This window comes from Lytechinus variegatus, chromosome 7, assembly GCF_018143015.1.
Source record: "Lytechinus variegatus isolate NC3 chromosome 7, Lvar_3.0, whole genome shotgun sequence".
Lineage (NCBI taxonomy): Eukaryota > Metazoa > Echinodermata > Echinoidea > Temnopleuroida > Toxopneustidae > Lytechinus > Lytechinus variegatus.
In genome coordinates this window covers 18,014,003-18,038,102 of record NC_054746.1, presented here as the reverse complement: position 1 = coordinate 18,038,102, position 24,100 = coordinate 18,014,003, and the positions used below count along the sequence as shown (strand labels likewise).

The following is a 24,100-nucleotide window of genomic DNA, read 5'->3' as shown; positions in this document are numbered from 1 at the left end:
TGACAGGCAGCCAAGTTAAATAAAGTGTTTCTAAATCAGCAATTTTTACAGTGTGTTTGTTGACAATAACTTGCCCAATGTTAGAGCCAATTTAACATGGTCCTGGATCTGTATTTTTGTTCATTAAGTTCCATTCAGGAAAAATGTTCATAGTATTTCCCTCTATTTTGATGCAGTCTTCTCAATTATTTGACGGGGGCTTAGATTAATTCTAAGGCCAGCAGTGATGTCCATTTGACTAGCCTCAGTACCCCTTTGCATTCACCTTGGAGATTTGTTGTGCCTTTTTTTAATTCATTTTCATTTGCTGCTGTAATACTGAAATGTGCCCTTTAGAAAAGTGGCCTTACCCAAAATGTTGAAAAGAAAGGCCTGATAAGACACCGACGCCATCCAAGACTGTCTATAAGTAGCTGTTTGAAAGACTTACTCAAGAAGTAAGTGCTATATATCAACTGTCTAATTGATATCTATGTTGATATCTTTTTGTATCCCCCCTTAGCAAATGAAGAGAAAAAGTGTGAGATATACAGCTCTTGCGGATGTTTCATAAAGCTGTTCATAAGTTAAGAGCGACTTTAAGAACGACTGGTGATCCTTTCTTGTGATAAATGGTATACTCATTGGCAATGGTTTAGCTCGTAAGAAAGTATCACCAGTCGTACTTAAAGTCGCTCTTAACTTACAAACAGCTTTATGAAACGGCCCCCTGGAGATAATACTAATTGTATTCTCTATTAAACATATATTAGGCATATGATATATTCCAGGTGGGTGTTTCATAAAGCTGTTCGTAAGTTAAAAGCGACTTTAAGAACGACTGGTGAACCTTTCTTATGCTCTAGATAATCACCAATGAACATTTAATGGTCAATATCATTTACCACAAGAAAAGATCACCATTCATTCTTAAAGTCGCTCTTATGTTACGATCAGCTTTATAAAACGGCCCCCTGGGCCAATATGATCTATGCCAAGGCCTATGATGTGGTTATGATTTATTTTATCCAAAATTATTTTTGAATTTCGATAATACTAATTTATTGTTCTTAGTTTTGGAAAAAATATACATGCAATTGTTGGCAAAAGTATTTGATCCATTCCATTATTATTATATTCAGCCATTAGAGCTAGTGGTAAATTGTAATATATGTATAAGTTTAATGTTCATGTACAGTATAGAATATATCTATGCATTCGACACCTTGATATTTGGAATCTTTGTGTAATTTTAAAATCAGATATTATTTGTGTTGATGTTATACAACATGATTGTAAAGTGCAAGCACTACAGAAATCAAACCATGTCAATCCTTTTTATTTTTGATGTGTAAAAATCACACCAAGATAGAATGTGACTGTGTGAAAGAGAAAGGGAATCATTAATGCAGAGATAAAAAGTAAAAGTTATTTCTATAAAGAGTTAGGTAGTGTGCCAGAAAAATGTCTGAAAGTAGAAGTTCCATTTGATCTCACGTTGGCTAGGCTAATATGCTTAGCTTTTGTTGTTAGCTCAAAATTGAAAAACGCACCTTATAATGAAATTAAGATGGGAATTCATTAATAGGGCATTGGTCCATGAATTAGTGCAAAAATCCCCCCCCCTTTTTTTTTCTGGTATAGGCCATTATCAAAAATATATTTCTTTGTCAATATCAGTATCATTCTATTAGTGTGATTGCGAGAAAGGTGTAGGAGACAAAAGATGCAAAACAATTTTCATACCTGTAATGGCACTGGATATAGAACTGAAATGTGATTTCCAGTTTTACATGATCTTCGTTTTGTGTTTTCTTTATTGCTTTCCATTATTTCCCTTTCTGTTTCTCTCTTTTATCTTCCTGTAATTAATTTTTCAATCTGTAAATCCCTATTGTTTTAGGAGGGATGGTGGGGAATGGGGTCAAGAATTAATCTGAACCCACCCAGAAATTTGACTGGGGGGAAAAGACTCCCCTCGCCTTCCAATATCGACCCCCTGATGCCTTTCTTCGGATAATCTCCAGTGCAGTATTTCCAGGGGTGTACTTCTAGGCTTATGGGAATTCCCATTTATACAGGATATCAACTGACATTCGGAAGTTATCAAGATGTCCTTTGTATCCTGCACTAAGAACAGACTTTGCCCTCCTGTGTTCCATTGTTTTTATCTATTTCCAACTTATTAAACAACAATCAGTGCCCAAACATTCAAAGTGATATATAGTGTACTCTTTACAAAAGACGACTGAATTCAGCCATTCATCGGAGTGAAAGCTGTCTTGGGAAATATGGCAAACTTGGAGAGAAGTTTATTCATTAAACAAGTCATGATTGTTAATATCTTCATTTGTTGCTGTCTGGTGACCATCACCAATGGCCACATCGTCGACAGGGGGGACGATGTTGAAACCTTGAATGTTTATGTGGTTCCTCATAGTCACATGGATGTAGGCTGGGTTTACACAGTTCAGGTATGTGTATCTTTCGTAGTCTTCAGAAACATATATTTCCACTGCCTTTTATTTCATTGTTTGTGGTGTGATTCTAGTGCATTTCAATAAGTTCATTAAAATTATTGTATTGTTTTGTTTTTTGTGATATTAAGTTTTATCTAAATATCGAGCTAAGGAACATCATTAAAAATTGAAGAAGCCCCAAATAAAAAAAATTGCAATACTCTTTCTGTGATCTATAAGACTAAATAGGTAATATCTCTTAGATTAAAATATTAAGCCAAATTAAGTTGAATATTATGAACTATTACAAAAAGAATAATTTTAATTTATTAAATTTTCCACATGTCTTGACGTCTATACATGTATATTGCTTTTGCAAAAATCTAGCTGTCAAAATCTTCTTTTCCTTTTTGTTTTGACTATATTAAATTATGTTTATGATTCTTTTAATTTCTTGTTTTTACACCTAACCCCCCCCCCTCTCTCTCTTCCTTTCTCTTTCATTTGAACCCCTCCCCCTTTATCTCTTGTAATATATATGTTTATGATGTTATATTTGGTGAGAGATTCATTGTCTTCATTATACTCTTTCTTTTTTTCAGGAGAGCATGCATGCTTATGCTGCCAATGTTTACACCACGGTGATAGCTGAACTTGCTAGAAACCCTGCACGCCGATTTATTGCTGTTGAGCAGGAGTTCTTCAGGCTGTGGTGGGATGGTGTGGCCACAGAAAATCAAAAGGTATATCCCCAAAATTTTCAGCTGCTGTATGATAGCAATTGCTGGGATAATCATCATTTTTGCCTCCCCCCCTTTCTTTGAAAATTTCTGCAAGATTTGTGATACAGTTATTTCTTTGAACTACACCAAAGAACACACATGCCCATGCAGGGGCATCACTAGAGGAAGGGGGCAAAACAACCATAAGATGACGTTTTTTCTTAGTTGAATAACAGGTTTAATATAGAGTTACTTGATCCAAAAAATACTTTTCTTTTTAGCTCTACTTCTGGTTTTTTATGTCTTTCTGTCTTGTTTTTTCTCTTTCATTCTCTTTCATTACTTGAAAAAAAGTGGGAGCATTCCCCCCCCCCTTGTGTCAATGGTCTCTGTTTATATTGTTGTACGGCCATGTAATATAAAAAAAAATTGTACAAAAGTCAAAAGTATACCAGAAATATCAGATTTCATTAATGAATATCGAAATCGCCATTGTAGACTATTCTAACATAATAAACATTTCATGTCTCACTGTTGCTCTATGCCCTTGGAGTTTAAAAAGAGTTCATGAGAGGAAAAAGTTACTTCAATAAACCTATTTCAAATATTGAATATGACAAAATGTTATGTCCTTTATTTTAAGGCCATAATTACCTTTTGTTTGTCTTTTCAGAGCCAAGCACAAAAGTTTGTTAGTAATGGTCAGATGGAGTTTATTATTGGAGGTCAGGTGATGCATGATGAAGCAGTGACTGAACTTAGTGCAATTATACAACAAATGACAGGTGATAAACATTCTTAAAGATGTGTAATCTTGTCTCCTGTATAAAAAAAACTATGTGAATCCCCCACCCAAAAAAAATAGATTAAATTTAAAAAGAATGAATGGATGAGAAAATGAATGAGAAAATGAATGAATAAATAAATAAATGAATAAATATACAAACAAACAATTAAATAAATGAATCAATCAATCAATCAATAATAAATAAATGAATGAATGGGTAGATAGATAGATAGATAAATAGAAAATGTTTAAAGAATGATTATTCATGTTCTGTATATTCATGTAACCCTTTGTAACTGAAAGTGATAGGCAGAATAGTTGGGCTATAACAATCAAGGCATGTTCTAAGTGCATTATTTGATTATATTTTGAGCATTGTTAATAATTTATACATATGTTTATATATATCAAGTTTATTAACAGATGTTCTGATTAATGCTTTCCTTGATATTGAAGTGGTTTTGTTTTAAAATATTAACAGTTTGTTATGTATTCTTGCTAGGTAAGCTTTTTCATCACCATATCTTGTTATTGCCAATGAGGACCATTTGGATCAATTATTCTCTATTCATTTTTATTTTTTCCTAGCCTATTTCATACCTTCTGTATTTCTCTCCTTCTCATCTGTCTTTCTCTCCTCTCTCTATTTCCTTCTCTCTCTCTTTCATTCTTTCTCTGTCTTCTAAATTTCCCTTTAATCCTATCATTTAGAGGGACACGCCTTCATCTATGAGACATTCGGTGTTCGACCTCAGTTTGGCTGGCATGTAGATCCTTTTGGCGCTTCTGCAGCTACTCCCACTCTCTTTGCACTCATGGGATTCAATGCTCATCTGACATCACGAATAGATTATGATCAGAAATCTGCCATGATGAAGTCAAAGGTATTGTCTACCTTCTTCAACTTCTCTCTTTTTTCTTCATTTTCTCTCAAATTGCTCACATTTCTTTTGGTGGACTCACATATTTCTTTTGATCAGATTGTCTACCTTTCTTGGGTGGTGTTCTCCCCAGGAAAAAGGAACAAACGCCATCATAGTGATTTATTAGCCCTCACTTGTACCTAGACAATCAACTTTACTACAAAGTTGAAGAGATGACAATTGATGGTGAAGAAATTCACAGTGACTCTTTCCCGTCATTGACGGGTACTTCAAGGCCGCTATATGAACATATAGCTCTTGAATTAGAATTTGTTTGATGGTTCTAGAGTATGCTCCATGACGTCAAAGAATAAGCATAATAATGATAATAATCATAGACATATACCCTTCAAAGGTGTAATTGTGAACATCATGATTGACTCATCTGTAAATTAAGAAAAAGAGCTTTCATGGCTATGGCACTTTTGTAGTTAGTAAGTACAGGATTATGAATGTATTAGAAAGATATATATTTTCGCATGGAAAAAAAACAACACCCCAAGATATATCTGACTCGCATTAGGGGCCATACATCACTTAAATGCCATGAAGAAATATACAAAATGATAGACACCCAACCCTAATTCAGAAGTCTTATTAGAACCATATTTTATACAAGTTTAAGTGAAACTGGGTCATATTTATTCAAACTGACTAATTAATCCACAATCCACCTTCATCTTTCAGGGACTTCAGTTTGTATGGCAAGCCTCACCGTCTCTTGGATCATCACAGAGTATGTTCACCCATGTCATGGATACATACAGTTATTGTGTTCCAATGGAGAAACCACCATTTTCTAACAGGTTGGTTCATTTATTGCAGCGACATGAAAAATCCTTTGAATTATTGCATAATGATTTCTATCTTTCCATCTGCACCATTTTAAGGTCTTTGATGCCTATGCCTGTGAAGAGTTCAATTTTGTAGAATATGACAATATGAAAAAATATCAAATGTTGATTTCTTATTTCCCACTGTGCCATGTTAGGCCATTCAACATTATTCATTTTAAGAAGTCAATGTGGAAAATTGAAGCATTGCTGGATAAAAAGCACTAAATTGGGCAGCTTTCTTTGTCAACAAAAAGGACAAAGATTGGTGTATCAGCAGTTTTTGTCTCACCTGCATAGCAGAGTGAGACTATAGGCGCCGCTTTTCCGACGGCGACGGCGTCGTCAACATCAAATCTTAACCTGAGGTTAAGTTTTGGAAATGACATCATAACTTAGAAAGTATATGGACCTAGTTCATGAAACTTGGCCATAAGGTTAATCAAGTATTACTGAACATCCTATTAGAGTTTCATGTCACATGACCAAGGTCAAAGGTCATTTAGGGTCAATGAACTTAGGCCATGTTGGGGGAATCAACATCAAAATCTTAACCTGAGGTTAAGTTTTTGAAATGTCATCATAACTTAGAAAATATATGGACCTAGTTCATTAAACTTGGACATTAGGTTAATCAAGTATCACCAAACATCCTGCATGAGTTTCACGTCACATGACCAAGGTCAAAGGTCATTTAGGGTCAATGAACTTTGGCCGATTTGGGGCTATCTGTTGAATTACAATCAAAACCTTAAAAGTTTTTGGATCTGATTCATGAAACTTGGACATAATAGTAATCAAGTATCACTGAACATCCTGTGCAAGTTTCAGGTCACATGATCAAGGTCAAAGGTCATTTAGGATCAATGAACTTTGGCCGAATTGGGGGTATTTGTTGAATTACCATCATAACTTTGAAAGCATGTTGGTCTAGTTCATAAAACTTGGACATAAGAGTAATCAAGTATCACTGAACATCCTGTGCGCATGTTAGGTCACATGACCAGGGTCAAAGGTCAATGAACTTTGGCCATAATGGGGGTATCTGTTGAATTACTATCATAACTTTGCAAGTTTATTGATCTGACTTTTCAAACTTGGAACTAAAGGTAATCAAGTATCACTGAATATCCTGTGCAAGTTTCAGGTCACATGATCAAGGTCAAAGGTCATGTGAGATCAATGAACTTTGGCCGCATTGGGGGTATTTGTTGAATTACCATTACCATCTCTGTAAGTGTATTGGTCTAATTCGTAAAACGTGGAAATAAGAGTAACCAAGTATCACTGAACATCTTGTGTGAGGTATACAGTGCGTATCAAAAAAAAGTTTACACTTGGAAAAAATCCTGTAAAATTATATATTTGTAATATCCTGATGATTTTTCCACATTTTAGCATTGGTACAGATCCATTTAAGCAAGTGACGATATAACTGTCGAAAAATATTTCCGCTTGGGTGAGCACCACTTACTTTTAAAAAGTTGGTGAAAAATGATTTGCGCCAAAATTTGAAATAGTTATGCGAATAAAAGTAGACCTTAATCATGAAGAACATGTTGAAATTAGCTAGTCAAATTGATTTGAAGATATCTTTTACCTTTTTAAACGTGTTTCCTTGCCCAAAACGGTTTGAAGAGTGCATTGCACCCAACCCCACTCCCCCCCACACAGAGTCCATCGTGACGATATTTGCTTTACACTGAGCTGTGATTTACATGAAATGGCTTAGGCTTGATTTTCATTTTGTTGATCATTGCCAAGCTTGGGAAAAGTGTGGAGAAACAAGTATTAAATGAAAAATGAAATGTAAACAAACTTTAAATGATAAAATGCTGGAGATGTCTGATATAGAATTTTGTTCAGATTCGGTTGTGTCCTCAGATCTAGCTGGCACAAAAGGGGTAAACGTTGTGCTTTCTAAGTGTTGAAATTTCAAAATTGTTACAAAATGCTTGAATGCATCCATTTTATTTCAATTGGCTAAAAGCGCTAGGGAAATTTATGAGAAATGCTTCGCAGGGTAAGTTTGATTTCGCCATTTCCCCTTGACACAGCGTGAAAACAAGTATTTCTGCGCAAACAGATTTCTGCGAGCTTTACAAAAATGGACAGTGCTCACTCAAGTGTAACATTCTGTCAAAACTTTTACTTTCATTGGATAGATGAGACCCAAACCTATAATTATATGTGAAAAAAATACCCACATGTTGTATATTTTTTAATTCCCAGGGCTTTTTCAAAGTGTAAACTTTTTTTTGATACGCACTGTAGTAGTTTTCAAAGTCAGCACTGCTGCTATATGTTGAATCGCGTGATGCAGCTAGGTGAGACGGCCAGAGGCATTCCACTTGTTATCTGTACATCAGTCATTTTAAGTGCCACTCGACAGGAAAAAAAGAGGAAACAAAACCAAAAGTGAAGGACATATCATTTCACCATGATACATGAATTTAAAAAAGCACCTTCACAATTATTATGTTTGCCTTTTCTTTTTCTTTTATTTCAAAAGTTTTAACCAACATTCTATTATCATGAAGGGAATAAGAGAACAATCACTGTTTCGAGAAAATAGAATTCTAGTTTTTTTTCTGACATAATACCAGAAAGGTTGGTCTGAAATATATTTTATCTTATAGATCTGCATACATGTGGAATGGAGTAGCAAAGTTTCCCAATCCACCATCCGATGGTATCTACCCCAACATGAGTGATCCAGTGACGTCAAAGAATGTTGGAGAGTATGCTGATTTCATGGTGGCTAATATACGTAAAAGGGCTGCTTGGTTCAAGACTCCTCATCTACTCTGGCCTTGGGTATGTGCAGTCTTATTTATTTATTTGTATATCATTTTATTTATTAACTAATTGATACATTCATGCAATATTACTGATTTATTTCTCGATTTATTTTCAGCAAGTTTATCACTCGTTTCAATACATGTAAATTTAAACTTATATAATTCATGTAGAAATTCATAGGTTTCGGTATTGAATTATTGCAAGATGATCAGTTTCTTGCCTGTTTGTTTGATTTATAAATTACAAACAAATCATAATCACACAATTACAACAGCTCTTAAATATGTTATTATTTCATCATATATTATGGGTAGTATTTCATAGAGTATAACGATGTGATATTGTAAAAGAACTGTCCTCTGTCTTTCTTCTCTATTCTTCTTCCAAGTTTACCATTTAGTTTTATCTCAAATATTTCTACAGGGTTGTGATAAGCAATTCTTCAATGCTACCGACCAGTATGGAAATATGGACCGCCTTCTGGTATATATAAACCAACATCGATCTAAATACAACATAAAAATCCGTCAGGCGACACTTGGCCAATTTTTCACTGCTCTACACAATAGTCAATCTATATGGGGTGTTAAGAATACGGGAGATTTTCTTCCTTATTCGACTGGTAAATAAAAATTTAATACTTTAAAATCCATGTAAATGACAACTAATGAAAATAATGATCATCTTTGAAGTCTTGATCCTTTTTGTGTTCTTGCTTTTTTTTCACTTTTCATGAAATTTGCATGGTTTCTTAATGGTGACTAAAGAAATGAATAAGAGGGTGTGCAGGGGGTGATGAGGGAAAGTATTTGTCATATTCTGACCCTGATTAGACACTGCTTTTTGTATTCTACAAGGAATGAAAGTCCATCTTAAGTTCTTGTAAATCACAGTCTTGCTCACAGTTCATCACTAGACTATGTATAACGTGTGTGTCCTAAAACTTTTATGGTTTGTAATATATTAAAAGAAGAGTGTCTTTTAGTGGGTGTATGTGTGATTTTATGAATAATATATATTTTGGTAGTTCTGGTAGCTAGTCCACCCCCCCCCCCAAAAAAAAAAAAAAACACAAAATGATTATCAAGATGGTCATGCCTATTTACAACCTATAAATTATACAAAAATGAAATAATGAGATAGAATAAGAGGATCAAAATGATACCCAAGTAGATCAAAACCAGAAATAAAATTTGATATTTCTTTTTCAAAAGTATGTGACAGAAGCATGATATTGGATATTCTTTGTTTCGTGTCTGCAGCACGCGAAGAAGCATGGACCGGATTCTACACTTCAAGGATTGAGTTGAAAGGATTAGCACGGTCTAGTCAGACCACTCTTAGGTCAGGAGAGACACTCTTCTCTTTGTATACCCATCTTTATAACATCTCAAGGACTGTGAATACCACCAGTGCACTGGAAAATATCAAGAAACTCAGATGGGCTTCAGCGGAGGTATCAAGAAAAGAACTCCATTGTTATATAAGTATATGCACACCCAAACTCTGCCAATTATGAAGGGTATTGCATTATCTTTTTCTCATTGAGAATGAATTCTTAACAGTGACTTAGAAAAAAAATCATTCGTGCATTATTTCAAAATTATTTCTAAATTCTATTCATTGCTTTAAAATCATGCCATACATTGTTGTACAGATATATGTCATATACCCTAATAACTGATGTTCTTTGTGTGTAGGATTTAAGCACATGGAGATCCAGTGGCAGATCCCGGTGGTGAGGGGGCACTACCCACCCCCTCCCCTCTCCTTGAAGAAAAATGTGGTGTATTTATGAAAATACTTAGAAAACTTTTTTTTTAATACCGGTGTTCCCTGTTTTTGAGGATGTGAGTGGATGGGAAAGTGCTCCCAGGAACAATACAAAAAGTAACAATTTTTTTTCGGCTTGTCAGAATATATTTTCAGAATAAGTGGCCCCCCTCGGTCTTGCTCACCACCATTCAGTCCTGAATACCCTGCTGAGAAGACATATTAAAGAATAGATTTGATTCAGCACAAAATATGAAGTTATTTTCATGTCATATTGTGAAGATATATTGGAAGTTTATATAAAATAACAATTTAATAAACTATCTTTTACAGGTACAACACCATGATGGTGTGACGGGAACAGAAGCCCCCGTGGTGCGTGACATGTACATCAGTCACCTACGTGATGGAAGCCAAAATACCTTAGATGTAATGAAAGATATTCTCTATGAACTGACACAAGTTAATACTAGGGAGACGGAACGCCGCAATGAGGAATATAATATACTTGGGGTCAAGTCAGGTATGGATCCAGACATCCGATGTAAGAAAATTCATATACTCTGAAAATATAATATGAAAGAATGAAATATAAACAGAAGAGAATGTTAAGTTGTGTATAATGAAAGTTATTCAAATAAGATAATCTTTCCATGGAAGGAAAAAAACAGGTACACTACATTGAAATACATAATTTGCAATGTGGATGAAAAGATCCCCACCGTAACATTTGTGTAATTATTCTGTTCATTTTTGCATTTGTTAGATAAAACACAGTTGTTGAATTTCAAGTATAACTCCAAAAGTAATATTTCCAGTTAAATTTGAATAGATGAGGTTTCTGAGGGCATTAACAATGTGCTATTTAAAAAAAATTTACTAGTTTCTGATTATCCTGCAATATTGTTATTTGAAACAAGTGAATGAAATTGTGTTATCCAAGTACTTTACAAATCCAATGTATTTTGTTTCATGAACAATCCTCTTGAACAATCCTCTAAAAGTTACTGTGACCTTGATTGATTACTCATCCATTTTTAATTTTGCCCTTTACCTATCCCCTCCCGCTCCTCTCCCTGATTTAGATGAAAGGAAGGGTGCTGTCACCTATGCAGTCTATAACTCTCTTGGATGGAGCATTCGGCGATTAGTCATGATAGAAGTCGACTCGCCTAATGTCACAGTTTTAGACTCACAGGGAAGACGAGTCATCAGCCAGGTATTTCAAACTTCATGAAAAGCTTAAAAAAAACACATTTGGTTTACTGGTGAATAAATGCTGTTTGAGTGACATTGGGATTAAAAAAGCAAATAACAAACAAACAAAATGGAAAAAAAATGATATAGAATTTTGTTATTACTAATAAGCAAATATTGGTACTATAAAACAACATCTTCATGTGAACACAATATATTTTGGCCTTCTTTATTCTTTAGAATTCTTTGGAAACTAGGTTTGAATGTTTCGCCTTGTTTATGGTCTGCGTTTAATGGGTATCATGCATAATACCTTGAAGTAATATATTTGAACACTAATTATCACTTCAGGTCAACCCACCATCGAGTGGGAGTCAGCTCTACAAACTTCACTTCTTTGCTACCATCCCTCCCATCGGGTACCAAACTTTTGTTCTTCTATTCTTCAATGATAACCCATCATTCAGTGGAATCCAACGTCAATTCCAAAGTGAATGTCCCACTTCAATAAGCTATGAGGCCAGCACTAGTGAGGCTTCGGAAGATGGAGGCAGAGAAGAAGGGGGTGGTGACGCGGAAGAAGATGAATTATCCATTGAGAATGATTGCTACAAAATATCTTATGATCCTTCAACGAATGCACTGTCATCAATAACCAATAAGTAAGCTTGCAACATGGAAGGTTGTATTTTACTTTTCATTAATAGTAGCACAGTCTTTTGGTAGATACAGTTGGCAGCAAAATTATTCAACCCCCCCTCTAATATTTGACATTATGTCATAATGAATAATATTACAACTGCAGATTTGTACAGACCATTAAGATAGTTAGCAGACAGTTAATTACTAAAGAATACCATTAAAAAATCAAATTTTATTTCACATTTTTTTTTTAATTGCAATTTTTGGTCAAAAAGCATGTTGCAAAATTATTCAACCCCCTATTGACACACAAGAAAGGAATGCACAAATAATGACAATTTAAAGGCCAGTGCATATATTCTGAGGTAAATGCTGATTTTCTATATCCTCCACCTGAAACTGGAATCTTTATATGCACAACAAACAAGTTGTAACGTCATTCAACCCAGATGGATGTGTCTTATAGAACTTTGTGCAGCATCCATCTGCTGCAATGACCTCCTGCAGATGAGATGAATTGTCTCTCACAAGCACCTCACAATGCTCCTTGGGATTTTGGCCCATTCCTCTTGCACAATGGTCTCAAGGTCAGCAATGCTCATTGGTCTACGTGTTGCAACAGCTTTTTTCAGATCCCACCACAAATTCTTCATTGGGTTCAGGTCTGGAGACTGTGATGGCCACTCAAAGACCTTCCATCCTTTCTTCTCCAACCAAGCCTTTGTAGATTTGGAGCTGTGCTTGGGGGTCATTGTCCTGCTTGAATGTCCAATGATGTCCAAGCTAGCGCCAACTTCTTTATAGACGAAATGACATTCTTCGCTATAATATCCTGGTACCAGACAAAAACCATGATGCCTTCAATACGATGGAGATTCCCAGTGGCAGTAGAAGCAAAACACCCCCACAACATCACAGTTCCTCTATGTGGTTCACAGTAGGCAGAGTGTTCTTCTCTTTGTACGCTTCATTCTTCCTGCACTACGCGTATCGTTGATCCATAGGACCAAAGAGCTCCAGTTTGGTTTTATCAGTCCAGAGAACATTATCCCAGAACTTCTGTGGCTTTGTCAGGTTGCTTCTAGCAAACTGGAGGCTTCTTGTGATGTGGCTTCAGAAGTGGTGTACATGTAGGTGTTCTTGCCCTCAGGCCTTCAGCATGAAGTGTTTGGTGCACTGTGTCCATACAAACCTCTGTGCCCCCTTTAGCCAGTCCTCCTGCTCCTTTGCTGTAAACCTTGGAGTTCTTGTCCACTTGTCTTCTCATGAACCTTGCTGCAGCTGCTGAAAACTTCTTCCTTCATCCATGACCATGTTTTGTAGCTGTAGTACCAGTGGCTCTGAACTTATGAATGATGCTCCCAACGGTGTCTCTGGGGACATTCAAGAGCTTGGATATCTTCTTGTAGCCATTCCCTTTCTTGTGCAAAGCTACATTTCTCCTCCCTAAATTTCTGGGACCACTCTTTAGCCTTAACCATTTTGTCAGCATAGTGCAAGGTACATATGAGGAGCATATAGGGCCTTCTGATACAAGGCATACAAATTGGGTGGATATTAATTGTGCAAAAATGCAAATTATGTATATTGCTATTTGTATCATGGCTGAATCCACTTCTAAACATGTACTTATGTCTTGCCATTAGTCATTGATAATGCATATTAGTGCATATTCATAGGGGGTTGAATAATTTTGCCACCTGCTTTTTGTGTGAAAACAGCAATTAAGGAAAGACTAGGAATTAAATCTGGATTTTTTTCTGGTATTCAATTGTAATTAACTATCCTTTGACTACTTTAATGATTTGGTTACAATCTGCAGTTGCAACATCATTAAATTCACCAAAATGTCGAAAATGTGAGGGGGGTTGAATAATTTTGCTGCCAACTGTATATAGAAATATTTGTTACAGGATTATGTTACACATAAAGAGGAATCATCATATTAAGCTAATTCAGTTCACTTTTCACACGAATGCTCTGAAAATGTCACATTATTTCTCAATATAGGAGATCACTTCAATTTCTTTCATTAATAATGGCATAGTATTTTGGAAGATAATATACTAAAATGGTTTGATGAGGATTATGATACCTGAAGAGGAATCATCAAGCTCATTTAGTGAACTTTTCACGCAAAGGGTCTCAATTCCTCAGTATGGGAGAATACTCAAACTGTTCACAATTTCTCAAGCGAATCTCTTCATATAGCAGCCTGATTATTTTTCTGTAATGTGCTCTTGAAATCTTTATTAGCATAATAAAGATAGATGCAAAGTTTATTCCTTCATATCAGAATAAAAATTGATTGAATGGAAATTGATCTGATTCGTTTCTTCAATGGTTTTTTGTTTTAATCACAGACAGAATGGCAAGATCACAAAAATAAGTGCTGGATTCCTGGAGTACCATGTATTCCATGATGTGCTGTATGGCCAAACATCCAACAATTATGTCTTCAGACCATACGGACCTGCCTCGGGTATCAGTAGCGTCAAAACCAAGCTTGATATCTCTAAGGGTCATCTGATAAATGAGACAACGCAACATTTCTATGGGTAATATCGTTGGCTGTTTGCTGTATCATGATATTTGTACAAATATCTTATTTTATGTAAATGTTTTATTTCAACATGCTTTTTAGAAATATAAATATTTTAAACAATCACACCTGAAAGTGTTTGTAGCATACAAGGGCTGCATCGCCAGGAGGAGGGGAGTATAAAAAAAGGCTACTACTCTGACAGATATGCATATATGATTTAATTTGATTTAATTTAATGGTTTATAAATGATTCAGATATACTTTCAGGTTTTAAACTGGTTTTTAACATTAATTTACGCTTAAAAATTCTGCAAACCTTCCCTTAAATGGTAAATAATAAAGAGATAAGGAAGTTAAGTAATAAAGATTGAATTAAGGGGCTTCCATATCTTGAGACACTCCAGTGGGATTTTAACAGCTTTGTCCCAAGTTAACGTAGATAGACTGGATTAAAAGGTAGAGTACCTTCATAGTTTTCATTTACAGGAAGATGGCAAATTTTTCTCTGTTCTTATTTTAGATTTATTTTGCTATATAATATATATAATCATGATCGTACTCTGGGAAAGCATTTCTTGTGTTGATTTACCAGGTTGTTTGATGTGGAAAGTCGCTACTCAGTGACCATGCGATTGGTCAATGATGCTAGTGGACATCCTGACAAGATTTCATGCAGCCATATCGAAGTGGACTTCAAAGTTGGACCCCTCTCAATGAACAAAGAACTTGTCTACAGGTTGGTAAGGGCAGGAAATAGAAAGGGCAATATGGGATGGGGGAGAGAGAGATTGGGGAAAAGGGTAGAATGTAGCTCATATACAAAACATTGATGATTGTGTGTTTTGTATATTTTTCTCATCTGTATCTTTTAAACTATACCCTTTGTTTTGCTGGATGAAATCATAAAAATGGTGATGGTGATGATAGTAATAAAAATAATAACAACAACAGTAGTATTTATCATCACAATGATAATGGTGTAGTATGACAATAATATCAACAACAACAGTAGTAATGGAACCCCTTCCCTATAGGTTGAAAAGCAGTATGGACTATCATGTGGCACAGGCATCTTCTGTGCATGAACACATTATACAAATGATGCACAGATGCAAGTGCATTGGTAAGTTTGAGCGTAAGGTAACTATGGAACTGTGCTCACTAGTCCTTCCGATGCACGAACAACCCTGTGTATCATTTGTTTCATAGAATGGTGTAATTTTTTGTGAAAAATCAATTTCTTTTACAACCAAACATGGCAAAATTTACCGGATGCATGGCTGGCCATGTGTTGGTAATTACTTATGCATGGTTGCCTTTCCAAAAAAGGATAAGAAAGTATATACTCTGAAGATAGAATATTTATTTTGTTCAGGTCTCTTATGATTTACAATATCTTATATATATGAAAATGTTTTGGGGGCTACATTCTAAAAATGTACAGATTTGTTTTACTCTCATGTGTAATTTGAAGGGGAAAAGGGCACCTCTCCCAGATGGGCTATAGATTCCAAATATTTTTCACTAATTGTCTTTCAGGTTTTCTACATCTCTCAAGTCAAATGGGAACTTGTATGCTGATGTCAATGCCTTTCAGACGATGAACAGATCTAGGCGCCATGGAGCAACCATTGCACAAGTAAGTTATTTCTCCTTCTTCCTCCTCTTTTTCTGCTTTCTCTTTTTTTCTTCCTCCTCTTCTTGTTCCTCCTTCTCTTCTTCTCCCTCCTCCTCTTTTTCTTCCTCCTCCTCCTCCTCTTTCACCTCCCCTTCTTCCTCATCTTCTTCCTCCTCCTTCTCCTCTTCCTCTTCTGTTCTTCATCTTCCTTTTCTCTCTTCTCTCTCCCAAGCATAGTAAAACTATATAATTTATTACGTTGTTACTGCTGACTTTTTATTAGGCTATGCATGAGCACTATACACAAGGTAATGATTATTTTGTCATAAATACATTTTGAATAGGTGATTAAGCAAAATAGCTTGTAATTATAGTGACGCAAATAGGTTTCGGATTGATGGCATCTAATATTCACTTTTCATTTCACTCAGAACTTCTTCCCAATGGTAAGCTCAGCCTACATAGAGGATACTTCTACAGATGATAGACTGATGCTGTTGTCTGATAGAAGCCATGGAGTCAGTAGTCAAAGAGATGGACATATTGAGGTCAGTACCAACAGGGTTGGACCCTTCAAGCACCTCCATGATAAATCATCTTGTCATCAAGATCATCATCATTACCATCATCATCAGCATTACCATCATCATCATCACCACCACCATCATCATCATTGTCTCCTTCAGTTTTATCATCACCATCATCACTATTATCTATTATTATCATCATCATTACCATCATTGGTAATCATCATTATCAGCATCATCATCATCACCATCATCATCATAATCACCATCATCCCCATTCTCATCATCTTCATTTTGTCTTGACTGTTTACTTTTTACTAGTGGGTTTGGCATTAAAAAAAATACCATTATCAGTTATCATTTCTGGTATAAAGTTTTTAAAAACATTCTGTGTTGGTATGATGGATGCAAGTACATGCACCAACCAAAAAATGATTCATTGTTAGCTAAAAGTTCCAACTTGCAAAACAATGATAATAATGTTTTAAGTAGATTGCAGTACATCATCAGAAGAGCTTGAAGATGAAATGAAAATTAAAATGAGGGGTACAAATTAGAAATCTAACATTAAGTAAACTTGTTGAATGAATGTTCATAGGTCATGTTACATCGGAGGGTGGTGAATAATGAGTTCCAGACCCACGACTACAACCTCACCCTGGAGGAACCCTCTATAGCAACATCCACATTCTGGTTGTTGCTAGGCAACGCATCAATGACATCGGAACTCCGTCATCGCAGCTGGCTTCAACTCGAGAATCCACCTGTCGTTGTGAAGGTGGGATCATCAGGGTCTTTGGAAGAAGGTACCTGTCCTGTTAGAACTCTCCCGCTATAGTACATATTGCAATTATTTTCTTATTTGTATTTTGAGTGATAGGGATGGTAGGGAAGGGAGGCAGAGAGAGGAAGGAGATAAGAAACAGGGAGCAACGGGAAAGAGTGAAGGAGAGCGGAGAGTGAGTGAGGGAGGGAGATAAAGGAGAAGGAAGGAGAGGGGGAATGCGTGTGCAGATTATGTGTGTAAGACTAAAGAGAGAGAGAAGGCGAAAGAGAGTGGGAGAGTGATTAAAGAAAAGTGTTAAAGTATCATGGACGAGTGATAATGGAGGATTGGGAAGAAAAAGACTCGGATAAAACAAGCAAATTAAGACACAAACCTTGAAAGATAAGAAAAGCAAAGAGAGGAGCACAGATTAGTTGAAATGTGAACAATTAAGATCAGATGATCAAACAAAAAACATTAGTAAGAACCCGATTACAAGAAATAAAAACTTTTTTTGTCATTGACAAAGTTTAACATTTATTATCTTTTAGTTTACTCGTCAGACTTGCAAACTCAGAGGTTTCATTCAGCGATAGCTAATGTGCTACCAAAGAACATTCACCTTCTCACCTTCAAAACACCAGGCTGGAATTACAATGACACTGCCAAAAACAGCAATTCAGGTAAGTAAACCACTTAAGAAATGAATTAAAAGTTAAGAAAATAAGAATCATGTATTCAAGCCATAAAACAGTGATCTTCCTATCCGTGCAAACGCGCTATTGTTTTTTGTTCTAAAGTTTTGAAATGAGACTGCTCAGATTGGCATTATAGGTCCTGGTTTAATGAGATATTTGTTCATTGTTTCAATTTTTATCTGGGGAGCGTTTCATGAAAGGACTTGTCAGACATTTTATCCGACAAGTCCTGTTTTATCCGACAGTTGCTATAGTAGTAATAGTGCTTCTCAATCAATCAGAATCCAGGAAAGTTGTCAGATCTGACAATTTGTCGGACGAAAATATTGATGAAACGCTCCTCAGAAAGAATAACGTTATTTCGTTTTAATCTCAATTAAGTTTTTTACATTGGGACATTCATATAATTGAAAAATCCCCTCCCCCTTCTCTCTCTCTCCCTGATGCTCCCAAATATATTTCATTTATAGATACATGTAATGCTGGCATATAAAACATGAAGCTTTTGTTCAAACATATACTATTCCTTATTTTTTTCTTTGTTATTAGCAGGAACTTCACCCAATCTAAGTCGAATTCTGCTTCGTCTCCAACACCTGTATGAAGTAGGTGAACATCCAATTCTATCCAGACCTGTAACAGTAGATCTTCAAGTATGTATACCAGAATTATACACATCTTACAATTTCTATTATTTTTTTCTCCTGATAATTGATAGCAAGGTGACTTGCTATTTTATGATTTCGATAAATAATTTATATTATGGTAGAAAATAAGATTAATTAACAAATCAATTATTTTTACACAGGTTGCTTGATGCCCCATTAATTTATTTTCTGAAACTCAATAACTTGGAATAGCATTAGAATGATGACCACCTCATACAATCCATTATTGGAACCAAAAAGTATGTACATCTGACCCCCTATACGTGGGAGCTTGCTGAAATGATTTGTCTCTATTTCCCAGCTCTTATAAAAACTTGTAATGCTCTTAGGTTTTCATGACTTAAACAGTTCATTGAGTGAAGTAAGGATGGAGAAAACTACATCTGATTTTGATTAAATTTTTAACTTTATACTTCTTTGTTCTCTTCATACATTACAAATCAGCTGTTTGTTGGAGTGAACTCTTGGCCTTCTTATTGAATTCTTTAAAATGTGCAATAATTTTTCAGCCTTTCCCCTCAACCCACATTGACCATCTTCTATCTTATTTTTTGACTTTGTAGAGCGTGTTATCACCTTTGGGAATGATAAAGACAGTGGATGAACGTAGCCTAACAGGTATCTGGAACATCACCCACATGAACAGATGGAAGTGGAAAACAGCAGGTAAGACTAGGCTCCTAGATATAACCATGTGAAATATATCTACCAAGAGTCAAGTGGTTATAACATTATGGGTAGATTGCCCCTCCCCCCTCCCTTATTGAGTCACTGGTAACATTGTGCTCCATGTCCAACACCATAGCCCTCTTCTCTCCCTCTTTTTCTGTATTCAGTATTTGAAATATCAATGTTGAGGTAGACTGACCCCCCCCCCCCCACACACACACACACTCCTCAGCAGTGCTTCATGTGCTATGAACCTAATTAATGATGCAATACAATTTAGATGTATTTCCTTCCTTCAAGATGATTACAATCTACCCTGTTTTTGTGTGTTTGTGTGAATAGGTGAAAGTCCAAGTGAAAATTCCAACAACATCAATAGGACTAAAGACACACCAAACACATCAGCAGCACCTACCACCACTAAAACACCAACCACTGCAGCACCACCAAGCTTTGCCTACACGCTGCAACCACAGGAAATCAAGACCTTCTTTGTCGCCATGAAGGAACCATCTCAGAAATGAGGATCGCTTCATGTTCTTCAAGCTGTCATCCTCTTGTTGATGTCTAAAGCATCAACTTCATGTAAAAGATGAACCCCTATTGCGTTGGCGAGGGTGGTATTCTTTAAATTCTTAAGAAAAAGGAAAGTCATTGAATTCCTGAATTTTATTATGTCTTTTGGATAAGAGCTTTTAATACGGTAGTGTTATCATCATAATCATTATCAATACAATTGTCATGGTCATCATCAATATCCTCATACTCTGTCTCTACTCATGAGATTACCATTGATTCACTCTTTATATTTGTTGATGATAGTTCGGTGATGTTACCTAATTATTATGCATTTTGTATTTCCATGTATAATATGTATGTTAAGCTGCAGAACTCCTTCGTAAGGCAGTTTATGAAACTGAATAGGTTAACCTGCAGAATAAAATGAATTCAAAGTAACATTATTTCCAATCCTCATATTCACCAGTTTCACAAGAAGTATGGTATTTTTAATGTTTTAATGGTTCTCAAAATTTCATTTGAAGCCGACCAAAAGTGCAATTTACTTTTTATGTATGTACAGTATTAACATAATGAAACCCTTGCAGACTCTCTCTCACTAGGGCATTTTATCAATCACTTTGCAGATGCTTTCTAGAATGTAGAGAATCTTTTGTCAAAAGCCCTGTAAGAAAGCAGCCTTTGTCGAAAACCAGTGAATCAAAACAGCAGTGTCGTCCTGGACTCTGGACATATTTGCAATTTTTTGTCTGGTCCGAATCTTAAGAGAATGTGCTGTCCCTGTCCACCAAATTCAACAATGAATTCTAATCTGTCCATTTTGATTAGAGTGGCATTTTCAATAGATTCTGAACGTTGCAGAAAGTGTCTGCGACATTGTTCAATTTAAATATATCTGTTCAAAACGCGAGTATGAGTGCACCTGTTTTCTATATTTTGAATAAATATTCACAGATGAAAGGATAAATTAATGAAACTTTTACAGACAACAAATTTAACAAAAACAGAATGGACTTCTGTCCATAGTTTTATTACTCTTGTGTTTGCACAACTATCCGTGTCATATTTGGACATTCCATAATATATGCAAGAAACATTAGCAGGAATTTACATTTTAATTTAAATTCTATCTTATGTACTAACCATCGATTGACACATTCAACAAAATATATCTGACTAGAAGAGCACATTTCTCAAATTTACAGTGAAATGTGAAACATTTTATTTTAATCTCTTTCTTTACACTTGAATTTATCATAATTCTGTTTGAAAGATTAATATGTTTAATAAAAAGTACTAAGAGTAATCAACAAAACAACACTAGTAATGTCTTTTCATGGGTGTGAAAACTGAAAAGCCTGTAACAGATTTTCCAGTAAATGGCTTAGAAGATTCCAATCTTTCCATGTGACAATTTTTTTTCAGATCAAACAGGTGATTTCATTTCCTGGATGCAAGCCAGAAATGTCTTTACTTGGATTTGTTCTTGTTGAATAGAACTTAAATCTTATAGTGCACTGCCATCTTTTGGTCTCAATGTCTCTATGTGTAGACTCTGTAGACAATACTTCCCCCCAATGCATCACCAAGTGATTCACACTATGTTCAAGAAAAATCTGGCACTTGTTTGGCTTAATGAAATACGGGAGTTCCTTAAACACAATGAGAAAGAATATCCGACAACTTTTCATTTGTTCAGTATTGAACAATTACCAATCTTTCTGACAGATGTCACGCTTTACTTTTTTGCAACTCTATAATTCAAACACATATTCATCACAATTGTTAGACCACTGATTGAATATAATTAGTAACCCTTGATTGATATCAACAGGTTTTTAAATATGAAACCCAAGGGTAGGTGTCAAGGTGAGCATCTCATGAAACAATTTAGTCGGGTGCAATAGCTCAAGCAGCAGAGCAAGGGTTTCGGATTACAGTGACCCAGGTTCAATCCCGACTTCCCGCATTACAAGGTCCCTCGGAGAGGACCTCAAACAATCAGTCCCCTGGTTATTTGCTTACAAGCATTCATGCTTTCATAGCAATCAGATAAAAAAAATCACCATTTACCATTAACCATTTTCACTGGCGATTGTTCTGAGAAGCATTTCATCAACATTTTTTTTTAAAGTCAGATCTGAAATTTTCCTTGAATTTGATTGGCTGAGAAGCACTGTCAACATGACAACTATCGGATAAAACAGCACTTGTCTGATAAAACATCAAACAATTCCTTCCATGAAATGCTCCCCTGTACTCACATGTCTTATATTTTCAAATATGCATACCTACATTTTTTTATATATAATCAGAAATGATGATTACTTGACAACTTGACAAAGTTTTTTTATATATACATTTTGCTCTTACAAGAACAACAACTACACACACATTCATACAACCAGCAAGATTTTAAGTTAAAGTGATCATTTGACTTTGTTCAGATTTTAAAAATTTCTCATTTGGGTTCTTAAAAATGGGCTAAACATTAGGTTTGTAGTGTACAGGCACTTGTACACATGTTTCATCTCAGTTTGAGAATGTTTTTTAAATCAGTTAGTAGCTCACAAAGTGAAACAATCCCTTTAAACCAGAATTGCCCTTTCAGAATAATGTTAGTTGCTGTATACCAAGTCATGCTGTGACATTTAGTCCTTACACCCTTTGAGATATCAACGACATGTACATGTAGCAGCTTAGAACATGCTATAATATCTTTTAAGTGTATCTCAATATTATCTTACAGAATTAGCCTTGTCATCATGAAAGGAGGAAATGATTAAAAACAAAGTCTAGTAGTAAATAATTATACACACAGAGGAACACATTTGGGGGAATGTGTTATATTTCACTTGTGTGGACAAGATTTGAAAAGTTCAAAAATATTTTACTAGTCAAAGTAAAAGGGAATTGTAACATGTCAATATGAAAAAGAAAATCATCATATTATTAGAAGTGCTGATAAATACAATAAGACAGTGTTTTTCCACAAATTTAGTTTCTTCTTTTAACTTAATGTTGTTACAGGTGGATACAAAATGGATATATCAAATTAATACTTGTTTTCTTAACAAAATGGTTTTAAAGTATAGGATCTGACACACATCATTTAGTATAATTAGTTGTGAGTGGTGGAATAAGAGAAAAGCTTGCATGCATCAGAATGAAGGTAAGGTGAGGTTCAATGTTGAAACAAATGTTTGTTCTTACAATCAAAACATTGAATGATCTTGGCACTATGAACCAAAACATATTAACTACATGTAGTTTATCAATGCATTTAAAATTCAAATCTTTGCTTGATGTACAAGCAGTGATCCATACACCAGTTACACAGATCTTCCATCAAGGGTAGAAAACAAGTTGAAGAAATACCAACCACTCTCTATTTAACGAGGAAGGTCGTATTTTTCTGGTGAACAATGCCTTTTTACCAGCAATGAATTGGTCAGTGTGTGCTCTCGTCCAATTATACAAATTAGTGCAAGTCTTTATAGCCTGTTCGCGATTGTAAACAGCGCACGAGCAGAAAAAGGTAATTTGAGATAAACCATGAACGTGGCTTCCAAATTCACTGACATAGATAGGCATTTGTGATTTGATGATTATTCATGTATTCCTTTCAAAATATCCATTTCATCACATCCAAGATGAAGAGTAATAAATAAAGCCTTCACAATCACTGGTATTTGACAGAAGCCCAAACAATATTCAAATGTGCCAAAGGCAGACAATAAAACAGATTTCCAAACTTTATCCCTGATGTATTATTCTAGTTACCTGGTCTACAATCCCAAGCTTTCGCGACATCTTCACATGAAAGTGAAAAATATCATCCTAATGAAAAATTGCAAAGGTCATTTGAGAAAAATTTATCATGAGCTAACCGCGAACTGGCTTATTAAGAAACTTGTGGAATAATTTTTCTTTTTTACACTTTTTACCCATCCTTGAATTTCCCTCAATGAAA

The 24,100-nt window shown here is 35.3% G+C and overlaps 1 protein-coding gene across 1 annotated transcript; it reads left to right on the top strand.

The window, feature by feature from the left end:
• Positions 1-1,646: 1,646 nt before the first annotated feature.
• On the top strand, positions 1,647-23,004 carry LOC121418624 (epididymis-specific alpha-mannosidase-like). The gene is made up of 20 exons (XM_041612600.1): positions 1,647-2,453; positions 3,041-3,181; positions 3,834-3,945; positions 4,659-4,831; positions 5,558-5,676; positions 8,343-8,520; positions 8,929-9,127; positions 9,768-9,961; positions 10,612-10,801; positions 11,364-11,497; positions 11,827-12,137; positions 14,481-14,675; positions 15,255-15,398; positions 16,202-16,301; positions 16,712-16,828; positions 17,406-17,613; positions 18,125-18,256; positions 18,821-18,924; positions 19,503-19,605; positions 19,951-23,004. Exons 1-20 carry the CDS (start codon positions 2,271-2,273, stop codon positions 20,130-20,132), a joined length of 3,219 nt encoding a protein of 1,072 aa, XP_041468534.1. The 5' UTR covers positions 1,647-2,270; the 3' UTR covers positions 20,133-23,004.
• The last annotated feature ends 1,096 nt before the right edge of the window (positions 23,005-24,100 follow it).